At 46.5% G+C, this 23075-nt stretch overlaps 1 protein-coding gene across 1 annotated transcript in view; it reads right to left on the bottom strand.

Moving 5' to 3' along the window:
- MTOR (mechanistic target of rapamycin kinase) overlaps positions 1-23075 on the bottom strand; it is a 124826-nt gene that overhangs the window by 99132 nt on the left and 2619 nt on the right. The window contains exons 3-19 of the mRNA XM_068986236.1: positions 22632-22740; positions 21714-21946; positions 20239-20439; positions 19402-19536; positions 15738-16013; positions 15545-15653; positions 12389-12575; positions 11301-11429; positions 10368-10612; positions 9082-9297; positions 8534-8739; positions 5843-5965; positions 4989-5078; positions 4772-4864; positions 3951-4085; positions 3595-3724; positions 1983-2233 (exon numbers count right to left, since the gene is read on the bottom strand). Coding sequence (XP_068842337.1) covers positions 1983-2233; positions 3595-3724; positions 3951-4085; positions 4772-4864; positions 4989-5078; positions 5843-5965; positions 8534-8739; positions 9082-9297; positions 10368-10612; positions 11301-11429; positions 12389-12575; positions 15545-15653; positions 15738-16013; positions 19402-19536; positions 20239-20439; positions 21714-21946; positions 22632-22740 — 2868 coding nt within the window. The remainder of the gene's footprint in view (positions 1-1982; positions 2234-3594; positions 3725-3950; positions 4086-4771; positions 4865-4988; positions 5079-5842; positions 5966-8533; positions 8740-9081; positions 9298-10367; positions 10613-11300; positions 11430-12388; positions 12576-15544; positions 15654-15737; positions 16014-19401; positions 19537-20238; positions 20440-21713; positions 21947-22631; positions 22741-23075) is intronic.

Raw genomic sequence — 23075 nt, 5'->3', positions numbered from 1 at the left:
GAAACATGGGACTTCCCTGATGGTCTAGTGGCTAATACTCCCAACGCAGGGGGCGCAGGTTTGATCCTTGGTCAGGGAACTAGATCCCACATGACACAATTAAGAGTTCCCATGTTGCAGCTAGATCCCTCATGCTCAAACTAAGATCCAGGGCAGCCAAAAAATAATACACATAAATTTTAAATTTTTAAAAAAAGAAGAGAAAGAAAAGCAAAAATTGGTTCTTTGAAAAAGAAAAATACTATGACAAACCTCTACCAAGAAATTAAAATATAAAATAGTGAACAACTTCTACAATAGATTTTATTATTCAGATAAAACAAATACTGTCTTAGAAAAATGCGACTCAAATTGTCTTAAGAAGAAACAGAAAAGCTAAACAGATCTTTGAAACTGTGGTTAAAAAAAAATTATAGGTCAATTCCTCTCAGGAACACAGATGTAAAAATTCTAAATTACATATTAGATAGAAAATCAATGTATTAAAAAATATAACCAAGATGATTTTGACACAAGACATCAAGGGTATTTTAGCATTAAAACACGTATCAGTGTAATTCAACATATTAATATATTGAAAGAAAAAAATCAAATGATTATCACAAGATTAAAAAAAAAAGCATTTAATAAAGCTAATACCTATTCATGATAGAAACTCTTTAGCAAATAATACCATAAAGGAATGTTCATAACCTTTAAAAAGCTACCTATCAAAAACCTACAGCAAACATGTTTATTGATGAAATTTTAACTGCAGTCCCATTACATCAGGAACAAGATTAAAGGTTTCCTGTATTACAGTCTACTCAACACTACAGTGAAGGTCCTAAGAATGCAGTAAAGAAAAGTAACAACAGCTTTACAGACTAAAACAAAAAAGGCAAAACTGCTTTTTATTTTCTGCAGACTCTATGATTATCTAGAGTGAAAACCTGGGAAAATATACAGGTAACTTATTAGAATTAGTAAGAAATCAATGAGGTTGATTATGTAAAAATAAACTGCACTTGTACACTCCAGGAGCAATGTTAAAAAATACATTTTCTAAAAAACATACTATCTCTTCTGAATGTACATCAAGTTGACCATATGATCAGAGAAGGAAAAATAATTACTTCCAATATTTTTTAAAGGCAGTACTCTGACTGTATACCCTTGTGGAATATATTCGAAGAACAGTAGGAACTGCAAAGCCACCTTGAACTGTATTCAGTAGGTTTGCTGTAGGTAGTGGTACACGTATGGTAATCACAGAACCACAGTGAGGGCTCTGCGGTTTAGAGAAAAAAAAAAGACCAAGAGAGAGGAAGAGGAAGGGAAAGGAGAAAATTATTCTTTACAGAAAAATGCCAGCTATTAGAAGCAGAAGGAATAAAAGAACTAAAGTCATTACTTTACAAACAGCATGATAACTGATTTCAGCAAGGATCCTCAATGGAGGCTAAAATCACTGGGTGAAAGGTAGCTGGGGAAGAGGACAGTCACACAGTCTCCAAGTTATCACCCCACATACTACTGATGACTGAGGGAAACAGGTAACTTTACATGGAGAGATCTGATAGACACCAGCCTTACCACAAGCTCAAACTTAGGACCAACAATAACAGGACAAACTGACATTACCAGATCCAATAAGAAGTACTGTAACTGCACCTCTGGAGTATTCCCACAAGTGTGTGACTTAAATCTAGTCATGAAGAAGAAATCAGAAATCCACTGTGGGATGTTCCATCAGATTACTGGACTGAACACTAGATTACTGAGAATAATAATGCTGTTCCGTCCCACCAGCCACTCATCCTTTAGCCATCCTGAATGGTAAGACAGGAAGCTGGGCTGAGCTGATGAATCCTGCACACCTAGGTGTCAGAAGCTCAGGGAAGTAACGGCAAGCAGAGTACATAAGGAAGCCAAGGCACAGATGGACCTTCCACACAGGCACTGGGCAGGGAGGAGCAAGGGCGAGGGGTTTAGGCACTTACTTCCCGGATGGCCCCGTCACAAACCCGAATGACATTCAGGAATGTGGGCATGACCTGGGGCAGGAACTGCACGCACTTGAGCCCCAGGGACTTGAAGATGAAGGTGATGGCCTGGACGACCATGGTGTGGTGGTGAGAGAGGGACTGGTCTCGGAAGATGCGCATCAGGGCCACCATGGACACGGCCGGGTAGAACTCGTCTAGAGGCAGGTTCCCCATGTTGACCAGCATCTCGCTGGTGCTGTAGTCAGCTAGGACCAAACAGCAATGAGGGTCATGAGCTACACGCGACTCTCACTGTGGACAAACCATGGTTAACAACAAACAAAAACCCTCCAGACACTCATTAGCATTTGCGTCTCTCTCCCTGCCACATTCTAACAGCACTGGGAATACAGGGTATATTAGGAACCAATGAATAGGCTCTCACCATGAAGGACACAGTTTTTGGCTTGTCTGTTATCTAAACTATGAAAGCCTAAAACAGTACATGATGGGTTTGCTTTAAATTGCTGTGTTTAATTTAGCTTCTTATCATTCCAGTTCACAACTTTGTAGCTGAAACCATCAATAAAAATAATTACTTCCCCAAGTGAAAGTAAGGGGGATTAAATTAGGCAAACATCTGTTCAGCAGTTGCTTGGTCCCCCTGGGGAATTGAGACAAGTTAGCAACAAATGCTACCCGACCTGAACAACAAGGATCTCAAGGACTGGGGGTGGAGGAGGGTATGGAGGGTTGGGGAAGGGGTGTTTAGCAGCACAGTAAGGACACTGAGAAACAGAACATCCAAGAGACTGGATGACACAGTGCTGAGAGTAGAGGAACACCTGGAGGACATGGCTCGGGCTCTGCTTGACAGCCAGGGGTCTGACAGGGCACTGTCATAGGCACACTTCTCTAACATACAGAACACACTGGAAGCAGAAGGAGCCCATCCACAGAGTTCAGAAACAAATTAGTTTCTTTACTTATTTATTTCTTTTATTTTGCTGAACTGGATGGGGAAGCCACTGCTGAACTTTCCTACTTTCAGATAAGTCTGCCTGATGGAGACAGTGGGTTAAGTCTAGAAAACTTGCCAGCATCCCCAGGCCCTACCCAATCTCTCAGGCTGTTTATCTAAAAGCAAAGAACTCCAGGGCCAGACCACTTGATGGAAAAAGAACCGTGGATTCGGGTTGCTACCTGCTTTTCTATGCCCTCTGAGTCTTGCATCAGATTTCCTTATCAATCAAAATTGGGAGAATCAGTTCTACCCTCTTCCTCCTTGGGTGCCATGGGAAGAGAAAACATCAAACAGGCACTAAGAATGACAGATGAACAAAGGTGATGGGGTAATAATTCACCTCTTTCTCATCGGCACAAAAAGTGAGCACAGACATAGTCTGTTAACTCTTAACAAAAAAAGTAGGCAAACAGGGAGACTCTAGACACAGCGCCCTTCCTATGATTCAAAAGGAAACTACTGATGTTCCATTCAAAAGTCACCAAGTGAACCAGTGAGGGATCATTTCATAGTTATCCAGCACCAGGCTCTTTCTAAACACGGCCAGTGAGGGCTTTGTGAGGCAAGCACTTGGCAAGCCACTCACGGGTCCCCTCAACTTACAAGAATCTTGACTTGACTTGGACTCTGACAGGCTGACGGCAGAAGCGTCCCGGGACTGGTCGATCATGCCAATGTTCACTTTGTGCTTGTAGGGATCCAGTGCCCCTAGAAGCCCCAACACACGGATAGCCTGCGTGGGAAAGGGGCGGGGGAAAAGGAAAACATTCATCACAGCACCTGACTACAACAAAACAGCGCTCACGGACACTCCTCTCCCATTCCCAGCTACAGGGACAAAACGGAAAGGGACAGGAAGTCTCATCAACACCGCTGGAGCGTGTTAATGCCGCAAACATCTCCCGCTCTCTCCATTCTCCCAGCAAGTCTGTAAAGACTAAGTCTGACAAGCTTCCTACCTCCCGCCGTGTACCCTGGTTCTGCTCAGTCTTCAGAAAGTTCAGCAGCACCTCCAGCAACGTGGGGTACTTCCTGTAGGGCTCGACCACGTAGCCGGTGCTGGCCACCAACTGCCCCAGGGTCCACAGAGCCACCTGGACAGGAGAAAGGTCACATGACTCATACAGCCAGTAAGAGAGAAAAGAAAACATAGTTCGTACTCTTTGTTAAATGGTTGTAACAAAGAGTTAAAGGCTATTACAAGAAAAGAATTTCCAGTGAAGACATTAACCATAAACACAAATCCCGAGAGCTGGGACATAAAAACAAGGCTACAAACCAATACAACCATTACTGGATCAAAGCTAAAGAGCAGTCCTGCCTTTCTCAAAGGAAATACATAGTCCTTCTCACCATGGATGATTGATAGGAGAAGTCTGACCCAAAAGGAAATTAAGGTTGGTCTTACTTTTAGTCTAGGCACCTAACGATCTCAATGACCAAAGAGAAACTAGGTCTGGGGAGGGTGGGCTGGAGCTCTGTTGGCCTCTACAGCCAGAGGCCAAGGCACTCTTTTTCCTTTTAGGGGGCCGGAGCTCTGACGGATGATCTGTAATTTTTTTTTTGTCTAGAGGAAACGGAACCGGTCAGCTCTAACACTGACAGCAACTCTGGGTCAGGATGACAGCTAATTCGGTTCCAAGTTTTTCTTCTTTTTACTAAGTCAACAAATGTTTCCGAGTACCCACTATGTGCTAGCCATTGTTTGGGGACACTAAGGTGACACAGGTCCCTGGCCTCATGGGCCTGTCCTGTTCAAAGAGGAAGTAGTGTTACTCACCTGCCTTTTGGCCAACAGAGAGGAGTCTTGGAGCATGTCCATGATGATAATAAAAAGTTCATCAACCCATTTCCTCATTTCGAGGCCACTAACCTACAAAATGAAAAAGGAGGTGGCAGACAGCATTAGAAATGATGGCATTAAGAAGTATTTTGACCTTATCAGAGGTATAATCACATTCTTCCCATCCTACGGAAAAAAACAGTTGTCACCTTACCTGAGCCAACTCTCCTATTGTAGCCAAGACATTATTGATCACACCTGGGTTTGGATCAGGGTCTGGATCTTTCAGTTTCAAAATTAAAGCCTATGGAAGAAGGTACAAGAAAATGAATGCTGGTGAGAGCTGACTAGGAAACTTCTTTTCACATAAGTAAAGTTCACCCCAGAGACCATCTCAGACACAGATAAATTACTTCTCCAGCTTTATGAATCCAGGGTTCCTCTGGAATGTAAATTCTCCTTTCTCCATACTGTACACAAGTCTGACGTAGGAGGGAGCTAGGAAGTGCCATGATTTACAAATGTTTCCCATGCCTTTTCTAAACTGCATCTGTGTGACCATGTACCCAGATTCACATAGGTTGTGACACACTTCACATGACTCAACATATTCAGATTTGAAGGTTGTCTCAGATAAATATATATTTTCGCCTGTGTCCTGCGGCATATAGGATCTTAGTTCCCTGGCCAGGGCTTGAACCTGTACCTCCTGGATTGGGAGTGCAGAGTCTTAGCCACTGGACCACCAGGGAAGTCCCACTGCCTCAGATTTTAAAGCTCACTTATTTCTTCGCTTTGGGGGAGCTACTTTATGCTGCTATTTTCTCCTCTCCAAGCACATTTGATAACTGATGATGTGCTTAAAACACTACATCAGGAGGGGAGCGCTTTCCTGCAACTGGTGCAATTCTTGGTATTCTTGAGCTGCAGGTGCTTGATGGGGCTCTTGTCCCTGAGTGTGAGACCAAAGAAATGATCTACTTTGTTCAGTGTACCAGTGAACAATGAAACACTCCCTTTGTCCCAAGACGGCCTGGAGAGAGAGTACCTGTCTCTGTGGTAGATTACCTTCAGAATAGGCTCCATGTATGGGCGGATGAGTCGCGGGGCGTTGGAGACCAGGTGGCCCAGCATGCGGGCACTCTGCTCCTTGATTCTTCCAATGCCGCTGTGCTCCAGCTCTGTCAGAATCTGTAGGGAAGAAAGGCGCTCTATGGCAGAGGAAACTCAACAGGTGCTGTGTGTCTGAAGGGAGAATGAGGTGGGGACTAGAGGAAGGAACCAGAACTGGGGATATGCCACAAACAAGCCCATCTCTGCCGTGCACACAACAGTCCTGGAGACAGCAGGGACAAGAGGAAAAACTGCCTGAATCCAGCCCTTTCTCCGTCTGTCCTAGTGCTCCACGGGCCCTTGGTCCTCTGTGAAACGCAGCATTTAACAGTGCAGGCAGCCATAGGAGACTGAGAAATCACAGGGCTCACTGTCAACAGCGTTTTGCAAAAATAAAGACTGATGGAAAGGCTCTCCGCAAAAAAAATCTTTGCAGATTTTTTGGAATCTTTGCAGATTACAGTCAGCAAATTACTCAGAGTAGCTATAAATAATAAGAATGGAATCAAAGACAGATGATGTTGAAAGAAATACCGAAACTCAGCAGTGGTTCCGGGTACCTCTAGATAAGCCTAAACAGGGATCATACCAACAGGATCCCCTTGAATCTTAATGAACAGAGATAACATGTGTGATCTAACCAACCTGCTGAAAACACCAGCAAATCAGCATGTTATGCTCCTGGGTACACAGACACGAACAACTTAATATAGACAAACTTCTGGAGAGCTGAAGTTGCCAGAAGGAAACCTCTGCACAGTGGGAAAAGTGAGAAACAAAGCTCATGTTAACTGAGCTACCCAGAGGAGGAGTCCCCAAGTTAATGTTTTGTCTTAGATTATTGCTTTAATAATCCCAATTTCCTGGATGCCCCTAGCCTGTTGTCAGTAGGTCACAACAGACAGCAGTGAGAAGGGATGGAGAGGGATACTAAGAACAGACCTGTAACTGCAAGAGATGACTGTCTGGGAGGAAACGGCTCCAGGGAGGAATGCACAATTCTCTGGGACAGCTGGCGCCAAATCAGAGAGTCCTCAATTTACTTGAGAGCCAAAGAGCATTGCTGAGCAAGGGCAGTGGGTAATAACAATACCCAGTGCCCTCCCTGATGATCAAGACACCAAGAAGAGACCACAGCACACTTGGGTACGGTCCCTTACCAAGGCATGAAAATGTATAATTCAGCATGGGGAAACTTGTATCAAAGTTTAAAACCAAGAAAAATTATTTAAAATTTTTCCCAAGCAGCCCTTGTTTTATTCATTCCTTTTGCTAATAAAGTGTTTCCAGATTTGAGCTTTCTGATAAAACAGAAAAAATAAAATGAAATAAAATTTTGGTGTTTCAAGGGCTGAGTTTAGTACAGAGTAAATTCATTTAATGATGCTTCACATTTTCCAGTATCAGAAAAATGAGAAGGCCTGACAGCTTACTGTAAGCTTCTCGACGACACAGGCCACCCCTGGCTGCTTCACTGACGTGCTTCCAGCACCCAGCAGTACTTGGAACATAGCAGGTGCTCAAAACATCTGTTGTCTGAATAAACATACTGATATTCTAATTAGGAATTATATCCTTATCAAGCTTACTTAGTACAGTTTGAGCTGGCAGGCTCAACAATGATTTCTTTTCCTTCCCCAAACTTTACTTATTTCAAGAAGACTTAAAATGATAGGCACCCCTAACACAGGCCAGCAGTTAAGAAATAAACCATTAACCTAAAAGTATACGTGACAATATAAGTATAATATTTATTTGTTCACTGATGACTTTATTCACTGTCACTTTAATTACGATAAATTGTGAATAAATGATATTTCTTTAGGGTAAAAGTTACATATATTTATAATTTTCTATGTTTAAGTGCTTTATTTGTTAGAAGCGTTTATTTACTTCAAAAGAAACCATGGGGAGGGTCACGAAGTTGAGGGTGAGGTAGGGACAGGATGGAGTGAAGGGACGGGAAATGATCAAGTAAGCCACGCCGAGACCCAGAGAGGTGGGTGGAAGTAACGCAAGGCAGGCAGGACTGGACCCCAAGCATTGCTCACCAGGTGGCCAGAGAACTTACTTGGGTAGATGAAGACAAAAACCAGGGGACAGGTTTCAGGAGCCCAAGCAGCAAGGTCAACCTGAGGCTCTAGTCCAATCAGCTGAGCTTGGCCTCTGGCATTATTGAGCAAAGACAGCCAGGGAGCCAGGGACCACAGAGCAGGGCAGTGATAATGAGAAACAGAGCTGGGGCCTCTCCTGTGCTTGGCCCCTGTGGATGGCCTGGCATCAGTGGGAGAATTACGAGGGGAAGGATAGGGAGGCACTGTGCCGACTGACACCCTCTGCAGCAGATGCAGAAAAGAGGAGCCAGAAGTGGATTTGCTGGTGACTTGCCAGGAAAAAGGAAGAGCTGCATGAGAGGTCACCCTGGGCCTAGGAGGCCTCCTGGAGTCACACTGACAAGAGGCCTGTGAGGTGATAAGCACATGAACTACAATTACCAAGCCGGGAAAACATGCGGACTCTTGGCACCAAATGTGGGTTCTACCAGGCGTCTCAACCCTTCTCGCCCTTCCTCCTCTCTTTCCCCAAACAGTGCTCACAGGAGCATGCCCTCCCCACCACTCCGAGGGGTGGCCATCAAACCCTCACCTGGATGAGCATCTTGCGCAGGAAGGGCATGACAAAGGCTGGGTTCATGCTGCTGAGCCGGCCCACAGTGCAGATGGCCAGCTCCCGGATCTCAAACACCTGGTCATTCAGAGCCACGAACAGGGCCTGCAGGTTCTCCGCCTGGGCCAGGTGTGCGTCAAAGCGCTCGTCCAGGGACGCCAAGACACAGTAGCGGATGTCGGGGTCTGCAAGAGCAAGTGAGCCTTTCAGTGCTTCTACTCCTTCATCCCTCCAGTCCTTTCCCACGTCTGCCTCCACTGCCATCATCCTAGAGAGGGGACTCCAGACACCCTCACCCCACCGAACTTGTCATTTTCTCTACTGACAAGACAAAGATGACAGAACTTAAGGCTGATTATCTTACACAATAGGCTGCCGTGGCCAAACCTAACGCCTTGCCAGAAAAGGAGCTGGACATCAGCTTGTTGAGGCTGCAGGATTCCAGAAGGGCCATGCAAGGAAACTGGCTACTTCTAACTGCACCTGGCACCTACACTTCCCTAGACTGCCTGCATCTCAAACTTTACCAGGATCAGTTATCCCAACCACAAGCAGTTTGCTGAGTACATCTGCCACCACTTGCACTGCAGTCTGGCTGACCACATGAGCGTGGCCACTGATGAGGTGGACAGAGGGCGTGAGCAGGCGGGAGCAGGTGCGGGCGGCCTCCATACGGATCTCCTTGTGCTCGCTGTTCAGGAAGTGATCCGCACAGTGGCGGACAAACTGGGTCAGAGAGTGGCCTGGATACAAGGGCAGAGAGAAGACAGAATTAACACCGCTGCTTTGGACAGCAGCTCTGAGACTCACTGGCTGCGATTTCCACTTAGTGTCTACTAATTTAATTTTCAACAAGATATTGATCAGCAAGATACTGACCCAGAAATCTTCTCTCAAATTTAAAAGGTAACAAATGGGATTCCAATGGGCAGAAAGGCAGATGGAGAAGGAAGTGGGAGACGTACAAAAGACAGTTCCTCCCTGCTTCCATCCTAATCTTTTATTTCCTTTGAAAAATGAATTATTTTGTTTTATTCTGACACTGTTTTACATATTCCCAGAAAGAAAAACCATTTTTGATCAAATTTACCTTGTCTATTTTAGTTTCCAGATTCAAATACCAAAAAGAGAGTTTGATGTAGGCTGAGTTTAACTATAACTCCTTGCTATTCATTAGAAATAAATTATCTTGAGTGTTAATCAGTGTAACTGGAGGAACTGACACAGGAAATCACAGACGCCGTAAGTACTCAGACAGCACATCTAGACTTCTTTTACTTGCTGTTTCTCTGTAGTCTTGACCAGTACCACCTACGTGATCTTAAATTTCATCTACGTGTACATTTTTCTCTCCTGAAATATATCTCCCTAGGGCATTAATGTGGGTTTTTCTGCAGCTTGGAATTCCAAACTGAACTGCACAGTACAGTACTCTTGGAAATCATACAGCCATAGTAATGAAAACACCTCAAGCCTTGCTTATACATTTTAAAGCATTAAACACCATCTCAGCTACAGGGAGGTAAGAAGGTGCAGAGTCCACCTCTGCAGCATTAGTTCTTTGCATTAATGCATACTATTCTTCAAAATATCTGTACCCCCTACCCACTTTTCCTGTCTTTGTATGAGACAAAGAAACAAAGATAGGAATTAACAATATATGGAAAGAATACAGGCAGGATGAGCTGCTGCAGAATCAGCCACCCTGTCTCCAGGACCCAAGCAAGAGCCAGGGATTCTAGGCACCCTCAATCTGTTCTCCAGGTTCCCAGTATCACTGACTTTCTTGGCAAGAGTCACCACAATTTCTTACCTTCAAATTCAAAACTGCCGAGAGTTCGGAGAGCAAGGGTGATGCTGCCCACATCACTGGCCTCAGGGAGGGTCGTGAGGCCAGGGGAAGCCAGCTGATGGGCCAGGCCCTTGGGCATGCCTGGGTGCCGGAGGGGTTTGTGCATAAGGACCAGGGACAGCATCTTCAGGAGCCCATCTTGGATGTCCTTTTTCAGCTGTGGAATCTGACGGCTCAGGTCGTAGAGCACAGCTGTGAGGGCAGGGCTGAAGGGTGGGAAACCAGTCACGACAAGGGCATGTGACATCTGGTCTGTTCTGGAGAAGAAACAGCCCTTTCTCTCCAGGATGGGGACTGGGTCCCATCTCTGCTTGGTCTTTACAGCAGAAAGAATACTATAAAATTGAATATATATCCTAAACTCTCTTGGCCTGATTCCGGATTTTAAAACAATCTATGATTTTGTCATGAGCAAACCTGTTTACTATAATTTAGCCACTAAAACCAAGTCTCAATAAGTCACCTGGGAAGCAGATTGACAGCATCGTCCTTATTTTATAGACGAAGAGAACGAAAATGTAGGGAGCTTAAGTAATTTGCCCGTAATAATATAAATGACAACTGCAAACATTACTAGAGCACTTCTTAAACACACAGCACTTCGTGAACTCTTCTACTTAATCCCCAGGACAAATCTAGACAATAGGAATTGTTATTGTACCCACTTTTCAGACTAGAAAGCTAAGGCACAGAGAAATTAAATAATTTAGTTACAATCACCAAGCAAGCTAATGATGAAACATGGATTTGAAATCAGCCTGTGTATTTAGTGTGAGCTATCCTACCTAGTCAATTTTATACGCCAACAGCCTCTTTCTTTCCACATAGACCCAGGACTGTGGCTCGAGCCTCATACTAACTGAGACAGGGACAGCTCAGGTTCCTGGCACCTACCTCAGGCCCACTGCCAGCATGGGCTCCAGCAGCTCCTTGATGTCCTGTTGGATGCCTGGCCCCATGGCTCGGGCCAGCATGCTGATGCAGGTGAACACCGTGGCATCCACCTGCATAGCCTTCTGTCTCCTACAGAGAACCCAAGTGTGACCAGTTTAGACATAATGGCATTTTGTGATGTCCTACCTCAAAATCACCATGGCGCAAGGAGGGCAGGTTACCCAAACGGGGCCACCCCATGTGGGTGTGCAGGTGACCTAGGGGGGCCCATCACACTGCCGTCACTGCAGACTTGTATATTTACAACAAATGTCCAGCAGATGCCAGTAAAGTCTCCTGAGTAAGGGGCCCCACTTCAGAATTCACACAAAAGGTGCCACGAGGGTTAGTGTGGTGCTGGCCAAGGTACCGATTTAGGAAGCAAACTGAGCAATATGCAGGTCAGAGACCAGGAGTGAAGGGCACAGCCATCATATGGGAAGAAATTCTTCTCCCTGTGAGGAGAATGCTGGGCTTGAGATGGGCGAGGCTCAGTAATTCACTAGCACAATCTGCTACTAACACAGGGAACTATGAAGACACAATTCTAATGAACTCTGATCCCCTGAGACTTAGAGAAGATACCCCAGCCTCGCCACTTTGCAGGGTGCTGAAGGTCTTTCTCATATTTTATTCATTGGGAGGTTTCAAGAGGAAGAATAATGTATCCAACTTTAGTGATGAGGGTAAGGGTGACCATTAGGTCTCCTCACTTCCAGTCTGGGAATCCTCACTTTAGTTGTTATCAGAGTAAGACCCTTGAAAGCCAGAGAAAAGAACAGAACTAGGAGATTCCCAGTAAGTAATATACATATTGAGAACAGCACTGGTATCTAATATGTTCACAGGTATTCAAGCTTCCCAAATATTTACATCGATGTCACTTCATTTGGAAAAGGCCAGAGCTCAACTGAGGAAGGGCTATTCATTATATAATTTGCTGGTTACTGATGCAGAGAACAGGATTAAGCTCCACAGAAACTGGGATGGAGCATCCTTTCTCTCCAACCAAATGGGGTGGAAGGTGAAATATTAATAAAGATGCTTACTTATGGGCGAAGTCCTTAGGGGGCAGGGCTGCTCGGATAATGTCCAGCACACGAGGCAAATAGACCTTGAACTCAGACCTCACAGCCACAGAAAGTAGCCCCAGGGCTTGAAAGGCTGCTGTCCGTTCCTTCTCCTTCTTGACGCAGCTCAGGACATGGTTCATGGTATCCTGGAGGTACTGGGTATCTGAGCACAGAAATGACAAAGTGTATATGGCTCAAGGTGAGGGCTGGTCTCTGCGTCAAGGTCAGGGTTCCTATACAACATGCAATTTAAGAATAAATCAAGAAAGCCTGTTGGAAAGACATTAAAGAGAACTGAGAGAATGTACAAACCAAAGTCTTATGCTTGATAATCACTCCTCTGATAAAGCTTTTAGAAATATTAGAAATATAAGCTGTCTTTCTCCTTTAATAAAAAAACTTAATCACATTAATTGTCCCCATACGTGTTACATTTTGAGGGAAAAGATTATATGCTCTTGTTTAAGAAATATATGTTAAATCTTGGTTTAAAATAAAGAAAGGATCAACTAAGCTATTTTATATTGAAATTTACACTAATATTGAAAATTGTTTCCAATAAACAAGCCATTCCACTCAGCCTAGGCCTAGAAATCACTTGGCTATCACCTAGAGAATTCTGTACAGTTATATTTAATAGAATAAGATTCAGCCTGTAATTTGGAAAGCCTCATGTGTATTTTCATTAAGTTTACATAAGCCAATGTGCACGGGTAGGTGATTCTTGGGCAATTTAAGCTAAAGTGTTATGACTCCTCAGAAGGCTGGAGCTGCCTGCTTCATGCCTTGCTTCTGTTTCTCCTCTTCCATCTCATCGGCCTCAAGGCCGTGCACTGGCAGCACATACATCGGAGGGGAGGAGAGACCATACGTCCACTATCCCCGAGAAAGTGGGGGCTGTGGAGGGCCACGAGGGCTGCACTCAGCAACACGCCACTGCATTTCTGCCATCAACGGATGTCTCCTCTCACAGCTCATGGCCAGATGAGGTGAGACCACACGTCCCCCATCCCCGAGAAAGTGAGCACTGGAGAAGGAGGGCCACCAGGACCGCACTCAGCAACACACATCACTGCGTTTACACCACCGAGGAATGTCTTCTCTCACAGCTCGTGGTCAAATGAGTTGACCTCCTGCCAGCTGAGGCACGCTGGGGCTTGAAAACAGTCGGAAACCAAGGGGATACCACCCTCAAATCAGAGTGCGTCTATGAGGAAAACTAGACCTTCACAGAAGAGCAGTGTTTCAGCAGGAAATGAGCTTAAATCATGGTGGCAATTTCCTTTTCCAGATTTAGCACCCCAAGAGACTAGGAATCTGGCATTGCTAGAGATTCTAGCCCAAACCCAAGAGGAGTATTTTTGACATTCCCAAGGGTTACATCATTAGGAAGTGCAAGCAATGACTTCCAAACTGTTAAGCTTTAAAAAGTGGCACTTTCCCAATGAGACTGTACTTACGTGGGCTGCCCAGGCTGAATTCCAAGGACATATTTTAGTGTATTTAATAAAACAACAAAAACCCACATCAGAAGAACAAACTTGGGGGCCTTCTGAGTCCTTGTATCCTGCTGCTAGGCCGTCTCTTGAACTTACTAGGGTAACTACTTACACAATATGCCAGACTTTGATCAAATATGGCCTACTTATTACTCTCTTTTGAACCACAGACTTTCAAACCAAGATCATTTAAAGCTCTACTGAATAGAGGCATGTCTGTTATTAAAAACAGAGAAAAGCTGCTGAGCACCAGGAGGAATGGAAACCTGAAAAACTACAGGTGATTTTCATTACATCCTTTCTTTATGGTTCAGTGATTTTATGTAGCTATTTGTCTCATCCTCACTCAGCACGGCCTGTGCTCACACCCCACACATTAACACTTCACCAGCTGTTATTTTGCCACTGTCTCATCTGAGCTGAGCAGTGTGAGGTGAGTCTATGCCAGGAAAAGGCATCTGTGGAGGGGCAGGCTGGCCTTCCGTTTCCCATCTCGGCTCTCACTGGGTCCTGTACACTGATGAAATGCAGGCAGCGTGCACCACAGTGAAGACCAAAGAGATGTAGGGCTAAGGTCTCTATACCCAGCAAGGAGGGAGATGAGACCAGGATGTTAAGTATGAACAGGCAATGGAGTAACAGTATAATTTTTACCTTTACCTTATTATTAAAAAGGCTTTGAAGTAGCCAGAGGAGCCAGCAACAGTAATGGTTTCTATTTCTTGGGGCTCACTCTGCACTAGGCACTTAGAAAGGTGCTTAGACATTAAGGCAGCCCATCTCGTGGTGCAGGAACTGTCACTCTAACTGGACGCATCCAGAAGTGAAGGTCCAGGAAGGTCGCACAATCTGCCCCAAACATCACAGCTAAGAACAGAGACTGGGACTTTTCCCCTGGTGGTCTACTGTTTAAGACTGTGCTCCCAATGCAGGAGGTGCAGGTTCAATCCCTGGTTGGGGAACTAAGATCCAGCATGCCTCACGGCGCAGCCAAGCAAAAAGAACAGAGGGAAGATTCACCCCAGGTCTGATGCCGTGGCCCTTCCACAGCTGGGGGTTATAATGAGAAAGGAAAAGCATGCTTCCAGCTGAAGTGAACCAGGCAGGCCTCAGGGAGAAGCCACTGTCTGAGCTGGGCCAGTTTCAGGAGCTAGGAATTCACAGCAACCAGTGGGAACAGGGCAGGAAGGGGGGAACCCACGGTCTATCACCCGTGAAACCAGCCCCTAAAGCTTCCAGTCCTTCCTCCTCGTGAGCGAGGAGGCAGCCTGGAGCCCACCTCAGGGGCAGATGCAGGACCACATCGGCTCCTCCGTGCCCCACAGACTAGCTGCACAGAAACCCAAACTGCCCTTCCTTCATCTACCTGGAGCCCATTCGTGAACGAGCATGTTGGCTTCCACGCGAGAACTTGGTCGGCTCTAGAAGCGCCTCTGCCTGCATTCGGACTGTCCTGGTGTCTGCCACATTTACAGAAAACTACGTACTGCTGAAACTGGCTAAGAAACTAGAGACTGGCTTCTCAGCAGTCACTGCTTCAAATGAGCAGCAGTTGTAACTTTCTATAAACACGTCTTCTCTGTTTAATTATCCCTGATGGGTAACAACACAACGCATCCATGGACATCCTCACCTGTGAAGGCAGAAGGTCGGAAGGCAGCCAAGCGGGGCAACAAATTAAGGATTGTCATTTGGATCAGCGAGTTCTTGCTATTCCTGCACTTCAGGACCCACTGGCACACCTGAGACAGGAAGGACACAGGGTTGGCAAAGGAAGGGGAGGCGTGGAGCTTGGGAAAAGAGAGAGCAGGCTTCCTGCTACTGACCTGATCAAATTTCTCCTCCATCAAGTCCCTGCAGCAGCGACTCTCCACCAGCGTGGACTTTGCTGGGCTGGGGGAGGCCCCGAAGCCCATGAGGCCTTGGTGAGAGCTGTACCCCAGCAGCCCCACCAAGGCATTGGACTGCTGGGGCTGCATGGCCTGGAAACTGGTGAAGGGGGTGATGTGACGGGGTTTCGTTCCAAAACCCATGAGATCCTTGCAGTACTTGTCATGGACCAACTGCTGCTGTGTGATTTCTTCCATTTCTTCTCTCAGGCGCTGTACACGTGGGGGAAAAGTCACCTTTACTCACAAGAGGCATTTACCTGGGCACCGTGGAGTCTATGAGCAACACACACCCAACCCTGAAATGCAACTCTTCCCACAGGGGATGGAGGCCACTCTTCTTGAGGATTCAGGTTTCCCTAGGACCTTGCAGGGGCCTGATTCTGTTCTAATTTAGGCAGAAGAGCACCACCTACTGAACAACGAAGCAGCAGCAGGGGGTTGGCTCCTAAGGACCCCTAAGCTACCCTTGGTGTGGCAAAGCTGACTGTTGATGGCTATGACAGGAGACTCCTGAGAGGGTGAGGGGCAGCCCCACTCCAGCACCCTGCTAAGGAAGCTCTGCTGTCCCTCTTCTCACCTGAAACCCAGGCAGAAACAGCGGAGGCAAGTGATTTTCTCAGAGGCCTAGGAGTTCTGTAAGAGGCATGGGATAAGCTGATTGGCTGAGAACTCACACCTCTTACCTATTCAAAGGACTGCTCAATAACTCGTCCTCCAGCAGTCCAAATTGAGAAAGATAAGAGAACAATTAATTTCCAGACTTCCAAACTCTTCTCACAGATATTTTCATTTCTTAGGAAATCTTGTCCACTATTTTTGTCAAGGTCACCAACATTCTTTCGTTGCTAAATTGAATTGTCAGTCTCAGTCCTCATCTTATTTGACTTGTCTGCAGCATCTGATCCAACGCAGTGTTTCCTCCTCCTTGAAACCCTTCATTCACTTGGCTCCTTGGACCCTGAGCTTTGCCGGCACCCACACCCACCGCCACCGCTACTCCTTGGTCTCCCTGGGTTCCTCAGGATCTCAGCCCCCATCTCTCCCCCAGCCACCCTAGTTACCAGGGAGTTCTCATCTAGTCTCACGACTGGAAATAACATCCACATGACAACAACTCCCACATCTGTCTCTCGCTCAGATCTCTCCCCCAAACTACTCAACATCTCCACTCAGATGCACAATTCTCACCTTAAACTTAACAAGTTCAAAAGCAAACCCCTGACCTTCCACCCCAGACCCATTACTCCCATCTCAGTAAATGGCAACTCTATCCTTCCAGTCGCTGAGGCCCCAAACCTGAACTCCTCTCTCTCCCACCCCTCCAAATCCCAAATTTAGAACCCAGCCCCTCCTGGCACCACCACAGCTCCCAGTATGGTCTAAGCTGCCCAAGTCCTCTACTGAGATGCTACAGTTCTATCCTGACTAGGGGCCTCAGCCCTGACCCCTCCAGTAATTTATTTCCAATGATATGTGCAGGGGCTTCTGAGATCCTATGTGATGCATCCCCTCCTGCCCCAGGTATTCCCTGGACCCTGCCTCCCAACTCCTCTCTCCTCTCACTCAGCTCACAACAGCAAGCTCGCTCCCTTCATAAAGCAGCACACTTGTGCTTACAGAACCAGCTGTCTGGAAGGGGCATCCCCAGATGTTTGTATGGCTTTGTCCTTAGCTTCTTCACGGCTATGCACAAATGTCATCATATTGTAAAATGTAATCCTTGATCCATGCTAGCTTCCCCATTCCTTTATCTGCCCTACTTTTCTCCACAGCACATGTCGCCATATGCTGTGCTATACATACTTTTATTGATTTGTGTACTGTCTGCCTCCTTTTGCTAGTATGTACTGTTTTATTCACTGCTGCATCATTCTAGCTCTTAGGACAAGGTATAACTGGCCTACAGTAGATGCTCATTCTATTCTATTGAATGAATGAAAAAATTATGAAATTATAATACTTTATATTTGTATGGTGGTGATGGTTTAGTTGCTAAGTCATGTCTGACTCTTGCAACCCCATGGACTATAGCCCGCCAGGCTTCTCTGTCCATGGGATTTTCCCAGGCAAGAACACTGGAGTGTGTAGCCATTCCCTTCTCCAGGAGATCTTCCCAAACCAGGGATGAAACTCAGGTCTACTGCACTGCAGAATTCTTTACCGACTGAGCCAAAAGGAAAGCCCTTACATTTGCATAGTTCTTTATAATTTACAAAGCACCATCACAAAGTACTATTTCATTTAAACCTATGAGCTAGGTGATATTGTCCCATTTTTCTGGAGACAACGAAGATCCCAGAGCTGTGTGGGGTACAGTGGAAAACACGTTATACTCAGGTGGGGAAATCTCTGAGGACGATCATTTTCGCAATGCCCACTAGGAATCAGGAGTTGTGCTAAGCACCTCATATATATTTAGAAACCTTACAGGAGACCAGTGAGGTGGATAAGACCCTGTTAAAACTGAGAAAACTGAGGGGGTGAAGTAATTTACCCAAGTCACACAGTAGAGAGAGGAGTGGGGATCCAGAGCTAGACTGTGCTTCACATGCTGCAGCACACACTGTGCCCACATCCAGGACACAGGCACTGACAAACGTTGCTGGGCCTCCAAAAGCCGGAAGCCCTGGGGTGAAATTCCACAGCAACCAGCTCCCCGTTGGAAGACTACCTCCCAGATACATGCTGAATCCAGCATGAGTGGACTGACACTGAATCCACTTCTCCGTCTACACTACCAGAGTCAGTGGAAGGCGTGTCTGTGCCACGGCCGCACCTTCCCGGGGCCACTTCCAGCAGAGAGAACGCAATAAGAATGCTACGGCGGGCCTCCTCTGACAGCCAGGTCTGGCCTGAGGACCCTGGGATGGCTCTGCATGGCAGATTAGGGCGCTTCCATCCCACTCTTCTTTCACTCTTATTCACTCAGGGTCAGACACGCGCTGAGACCTGATGGTTCTCCCAGCCTCTTCCAGCTCCCTCCTCATTTTCTCTCACAGGCTATTTCCCTAATACAATCCTTGTACTTTTAAACCCATCTTTGTAGTTTCTTTTTGGGCCAATACACCTCCTAACTCATCCCTCTGCTTTCCTCCCTGCCTCTCCACAAGCTCTTCCCCACAAGCAGCCAATGACTGTTACAGACATGCTGTCACATCATCCCTGGGGTGAGAATAAGAGCCTGAGTGGACCACAAACTATGAGCTTCGCAGTGGGGGCCCGCCTCCCTCTCCCCACTCATGGTGCACCAGCTTCACTTTCCTTCCTGCTTGAACTCGTCAAACTCTCTTTCACCCTCAAGTCTCTGCATGGACAACCTCCCTGCCAGCCGCTAGGCTGGCTCCTCCATGTCATGTGGTCTCAGCTCAAATGGCATCACTGCAGGGAGGGAGTCACCCCCTCCATCCTGCTTCCCTCCACTCCATTTCTTCATAAATCTGGCTGCTGTCTGAAATGCTCTTATTTCTTTGTCTGTTACCTGTTTCCCTATAAAATGTAAGCTTGTGAGGATGAGAATCTCGCCTTGTCTCGTTCTCAGAATGGCACATGCGAAGCCTGGAACCCCTGACCCCACTGTTCCTCATAAGTGGCTTCTCACCTCTCCCTCCATGCTGCTGATCCGAACCAGCTCATTGAGAATCAGCAGGGCTCCATGGATCCGGTCATCCCGATTCATGCCCTTCTCCTTGGCCAAGGTCTCATCAAACCCTTTCTCTGCTTCTTCAAACGTGTGCTACAGAGAGATGCAGAATGCTTTCATTACACAACACCCAGAGTTAGAAAGCAGCCCGCCCATTTATGTGGCAGGTTCTGAGGTTACCATGCCTGCTCAGGGACCCGTGCCAGTATCACCAACAATATTAGCTCATTGAGCTCTTTCATCTAATTTAGCTTCAACTCTCACAATGCCACCATGAGGCAGATTAAAAACAGAAACTAAGTGACTTGCCCAAGGTCACAGAGCAGCCAAGACCAGAACCCAGGTATCCGGTCCCATGTTCAAGGCTCTTGGTATAGGACAAGCCTCAGTAGGTTCTCCTGGCAGCAGCAGTCAGCACGGGACTCACAACACTAGAGGAGAATTGGTATTTTCTCAGTATTTACTGCATTTTGTTCCTCCAGACATACTCATTTTACCCTACTTTAACATCTCTGAAAAGAGACACCTTATAATTGTTAAAAAGGCAGTGAGTGTAACTGGCACTGTAGTCTTACTCTTAGTGGTGCATAAAATAATGGCATAGCTATGGCCAGATCTTTGCTTTCGTGAAAAACAACAAAATAACTACTAATTCACTGAGCTTAAAAAGTCATGTAAGACCAAAGCAGACATGACGCCAGCTCTGTGGCCAGGGGTCTACTGCTGCTCTTTAAGCCCAGCGACACTCTAGGCTGAAGCGCTTTGCTGGAGGCTGGAATGAAGCCATCTCCTCACCCTGTACCACTGCGGCTTCTGCATCTCTTTTGGCTCCCGCTGGGTGGTGAGGATCAGACAGGCACGAAGGGCGGCAACAGCTCCCTCCCGGATGGCCTGTTTGGGGTCCCACACAGCCACAAAGATATTGTCAAAGAAGGGCTGCACTTGCTGGAAGAAGAAGGTGGGGACGCTGATGGCCAGCTCACGGAGCACCAGGACCTGGGAGGAAAGGCACACAGAGATCTTGCATCTGGATCAGAGAGCTCTGTTCTCTCACAAACACAGCCTCTTTTCATGCCAGAGCCAACACACACTAGGAAAATGGCACACTTGCCCACTCTTGTAGATCAGAATTCCTGGGGACCTAAGAATGACAGTAAAACTGATCAAACATCTCAGTGTCCATTATCACAGGGTGTTTAGAAATAGAACGCTTGTACAGGAAAGTTAGGACACAAGTTCTGAAAGGGCAGCTGTGTTTGATGTTTCATATACTGCTCCACTAGAATAGATAGTAGATAGATAGATAAATAGCCTAGAATGTACCTGGACTACTTAAGCATTCAATAAACCTTTATTGAATGAATGTTCCTGTTTAATATTTAATCTTGCTACTTTTTTCATTTGACCATGGTAAAATGGAAGGTGGGCAGGGCGGTTTGCCCCAAGTTAGAGTTAGAGAGTGGCACCAGAGGCAGGCCCCTCACCTAGGCAGGCTCCTTTCTCATGGTGCTGCCTGCTAAAGAGGGAAGTGACTGGAAAGGATCCACCTAAAGCTTCTATTCCCACCATACTGGTTCATAGATTCTGTCTCTTTAGGACAGACTCTCCCCTGCCTCCCAACCTGGATTCTTAGCCCATCAAACCAGTCTTTTTCAGGGATGAGCCCTGGAGAGCGAGGAGGATGTGCGTCTACAAGACGGTAGAAGCCACCACTCCCTCAAATGCAGAACAGCCAAGGGGAAAGAGGAAGTCTGTACTGTGTACTGACCAATCAATAAATGACTAAAACATAAACAGGAAAGGCCTGGGAGAAGGCAGACCCACTCTCCCAGCAGGGGGAGCGAGTACCTCCCTTGCTCCTCTCTGCAGCCCAGAACTTCCTTATTCCACAGGCTATTGAGGGACCTTCACAGAGGGATGCTGCAGATAGTGCAGCTGTCTGAGGCTTTGTAAGCCTCTTGGCTTGTAGCTTCTCTTCTTTCCTATGGCTGAACGGTGCCTTCTGGGGAAGAATTTTCGACTGGAAAATCAGGGGTCAGGGTAAGAAGTGCACACAGGGCTGCCTCTCAAGCAATGAAAGAGAACGTTAATTTTCCTCCTCAGGAACAGAGCTCAGGGTGAGGCGAGAAAGGGATTTGGGGCAGAATTCAGGGCCACCAAGAAGCACAGTGCGTCTGCCTGGAGCCACCCCTCTCACTCTTTGCCTTCCAGGGCCCTGAGCACATCACATGAAGTACCCCGACACAAGGCACTGCTCCCCAGACACTCACAGCCGCGTGTCTTCGGCCCTCGTTGCGGTCAGCACCCAGCCATTCCAGGGCTCGCTTCACCTCAAACTCCACATACTCGGCAGTGAAAGTGTCCCCTGCCATGGCGAGCCGACCGATGGCCTTGGATGCCATCTCCATGACAACTGGGTCGTTGGAGGGAAGGAGGTTCCGAAGGTAGTTAGCAAATCTTCCGATCCGAGTGGCATTCCCACCTTCCACTCCTATGAGGCTGGCTGGAAAAGACAGGAAGGCAAAAGGTGAGGAGGGGCACAGGCTGCCCGGGAAAGTAGGTGGCCTTCAGAGGAACACAGCCAGTGACCTCTTCCTTTTAAGTACCGACTGCAATCTCCAGACAGTAAGGATGCAAACAATTTTCATTTCAACCAACAGATCTGGCATTTGTGCCAGAACTATTTACATAAAGCAAAATGACCTCATTTTAGTAAATACAATTTGTTTTCCCAAGAAGAAAAGGAAAACAAACTGGGACTGAATAATAGTTCACAGGATGGATGACTAGTTCCTGGGAGCTGAAAATTACCTGCCTTTCATTCAATGCATCCCAACTCTACTTTTCTATTTGTGAGTCCCACTATGCCACACCACGCTATGGAGAAAACAGAGCCTGGAATGAAAGCAGGCTTCTAGTCTCAGCCCTGGTGCACTGGCCCTAGAAAAGTTGCTTAATGGTTCTGAGATATGGTTCAGATATATGGATATCTGAAAATACCTGCTTTGCTTATGTCCCAGGACTACTGCTAGAATAGCTGAGTAAGTACACTGAAAGCCATGAAGCTCCTTAAAATTCCTTAAACAAATGTGAACTAAGTATCCAGTAGGAAGCAGACACAGGGTGCAGTGGACACAAAGGTGAGCAGTCCTTTCCAGTTCTCGCCTCACCAGAGACTCTGTCCTTACCTATGGCCAAAATGCCACCTTTCCTCTCATTGGCATCTGAGCTGGACACCAGTTCAAAGATGTGATGGTTCAGCTGATCATAGAAGCGAGTAGACTCCTCTTGACTCATCTACAAAAGAAGATGTACTCAGCACAACTTCTAATGTCTCCCTGATGGTGGGATGGCTCCAAAAGGTTAGGACTTGAAAGGCAGCCGGCAGGTACAGTTCAAGCCAAAGGGGACACGGCTGCTGCCCATTTCTAGTTTTAAACTGTAGAGCAATTCATTGGTCTATTTAACAAATATTTATTGCATATCTTACACAATAGCAGGCCACCCACTGTCCTAGATTCTACCTAGTACCAGAGGTATAAGGACAAACAAGACATTGTCCCTGACCTCAAGTCTGGTCACTGTTTAGAAAGCCTCAAGCAATCAACTCCTCAAAGCCATGCCAACCACTG

This window comes from Capricornis sumatraensis, chromosome 14, assembly GCF_032405125.1.
Source record: "Capricornis sumatraensis isolate serow.1 chromosome 14, serow.2, whole genome shotgun sequence".
Lineage (NCBI taxonomy): Eukaryota > Metazoa > Chordata > Mammalia > Artiodactyla > Bovidae > Capricornis > Capricornis sumatraensis.
The sequence above is the reverse complement of the archived record's forward strand: the minus strand, read 5'-3'. Positions and strand labels throughout refer to the sequence as shown.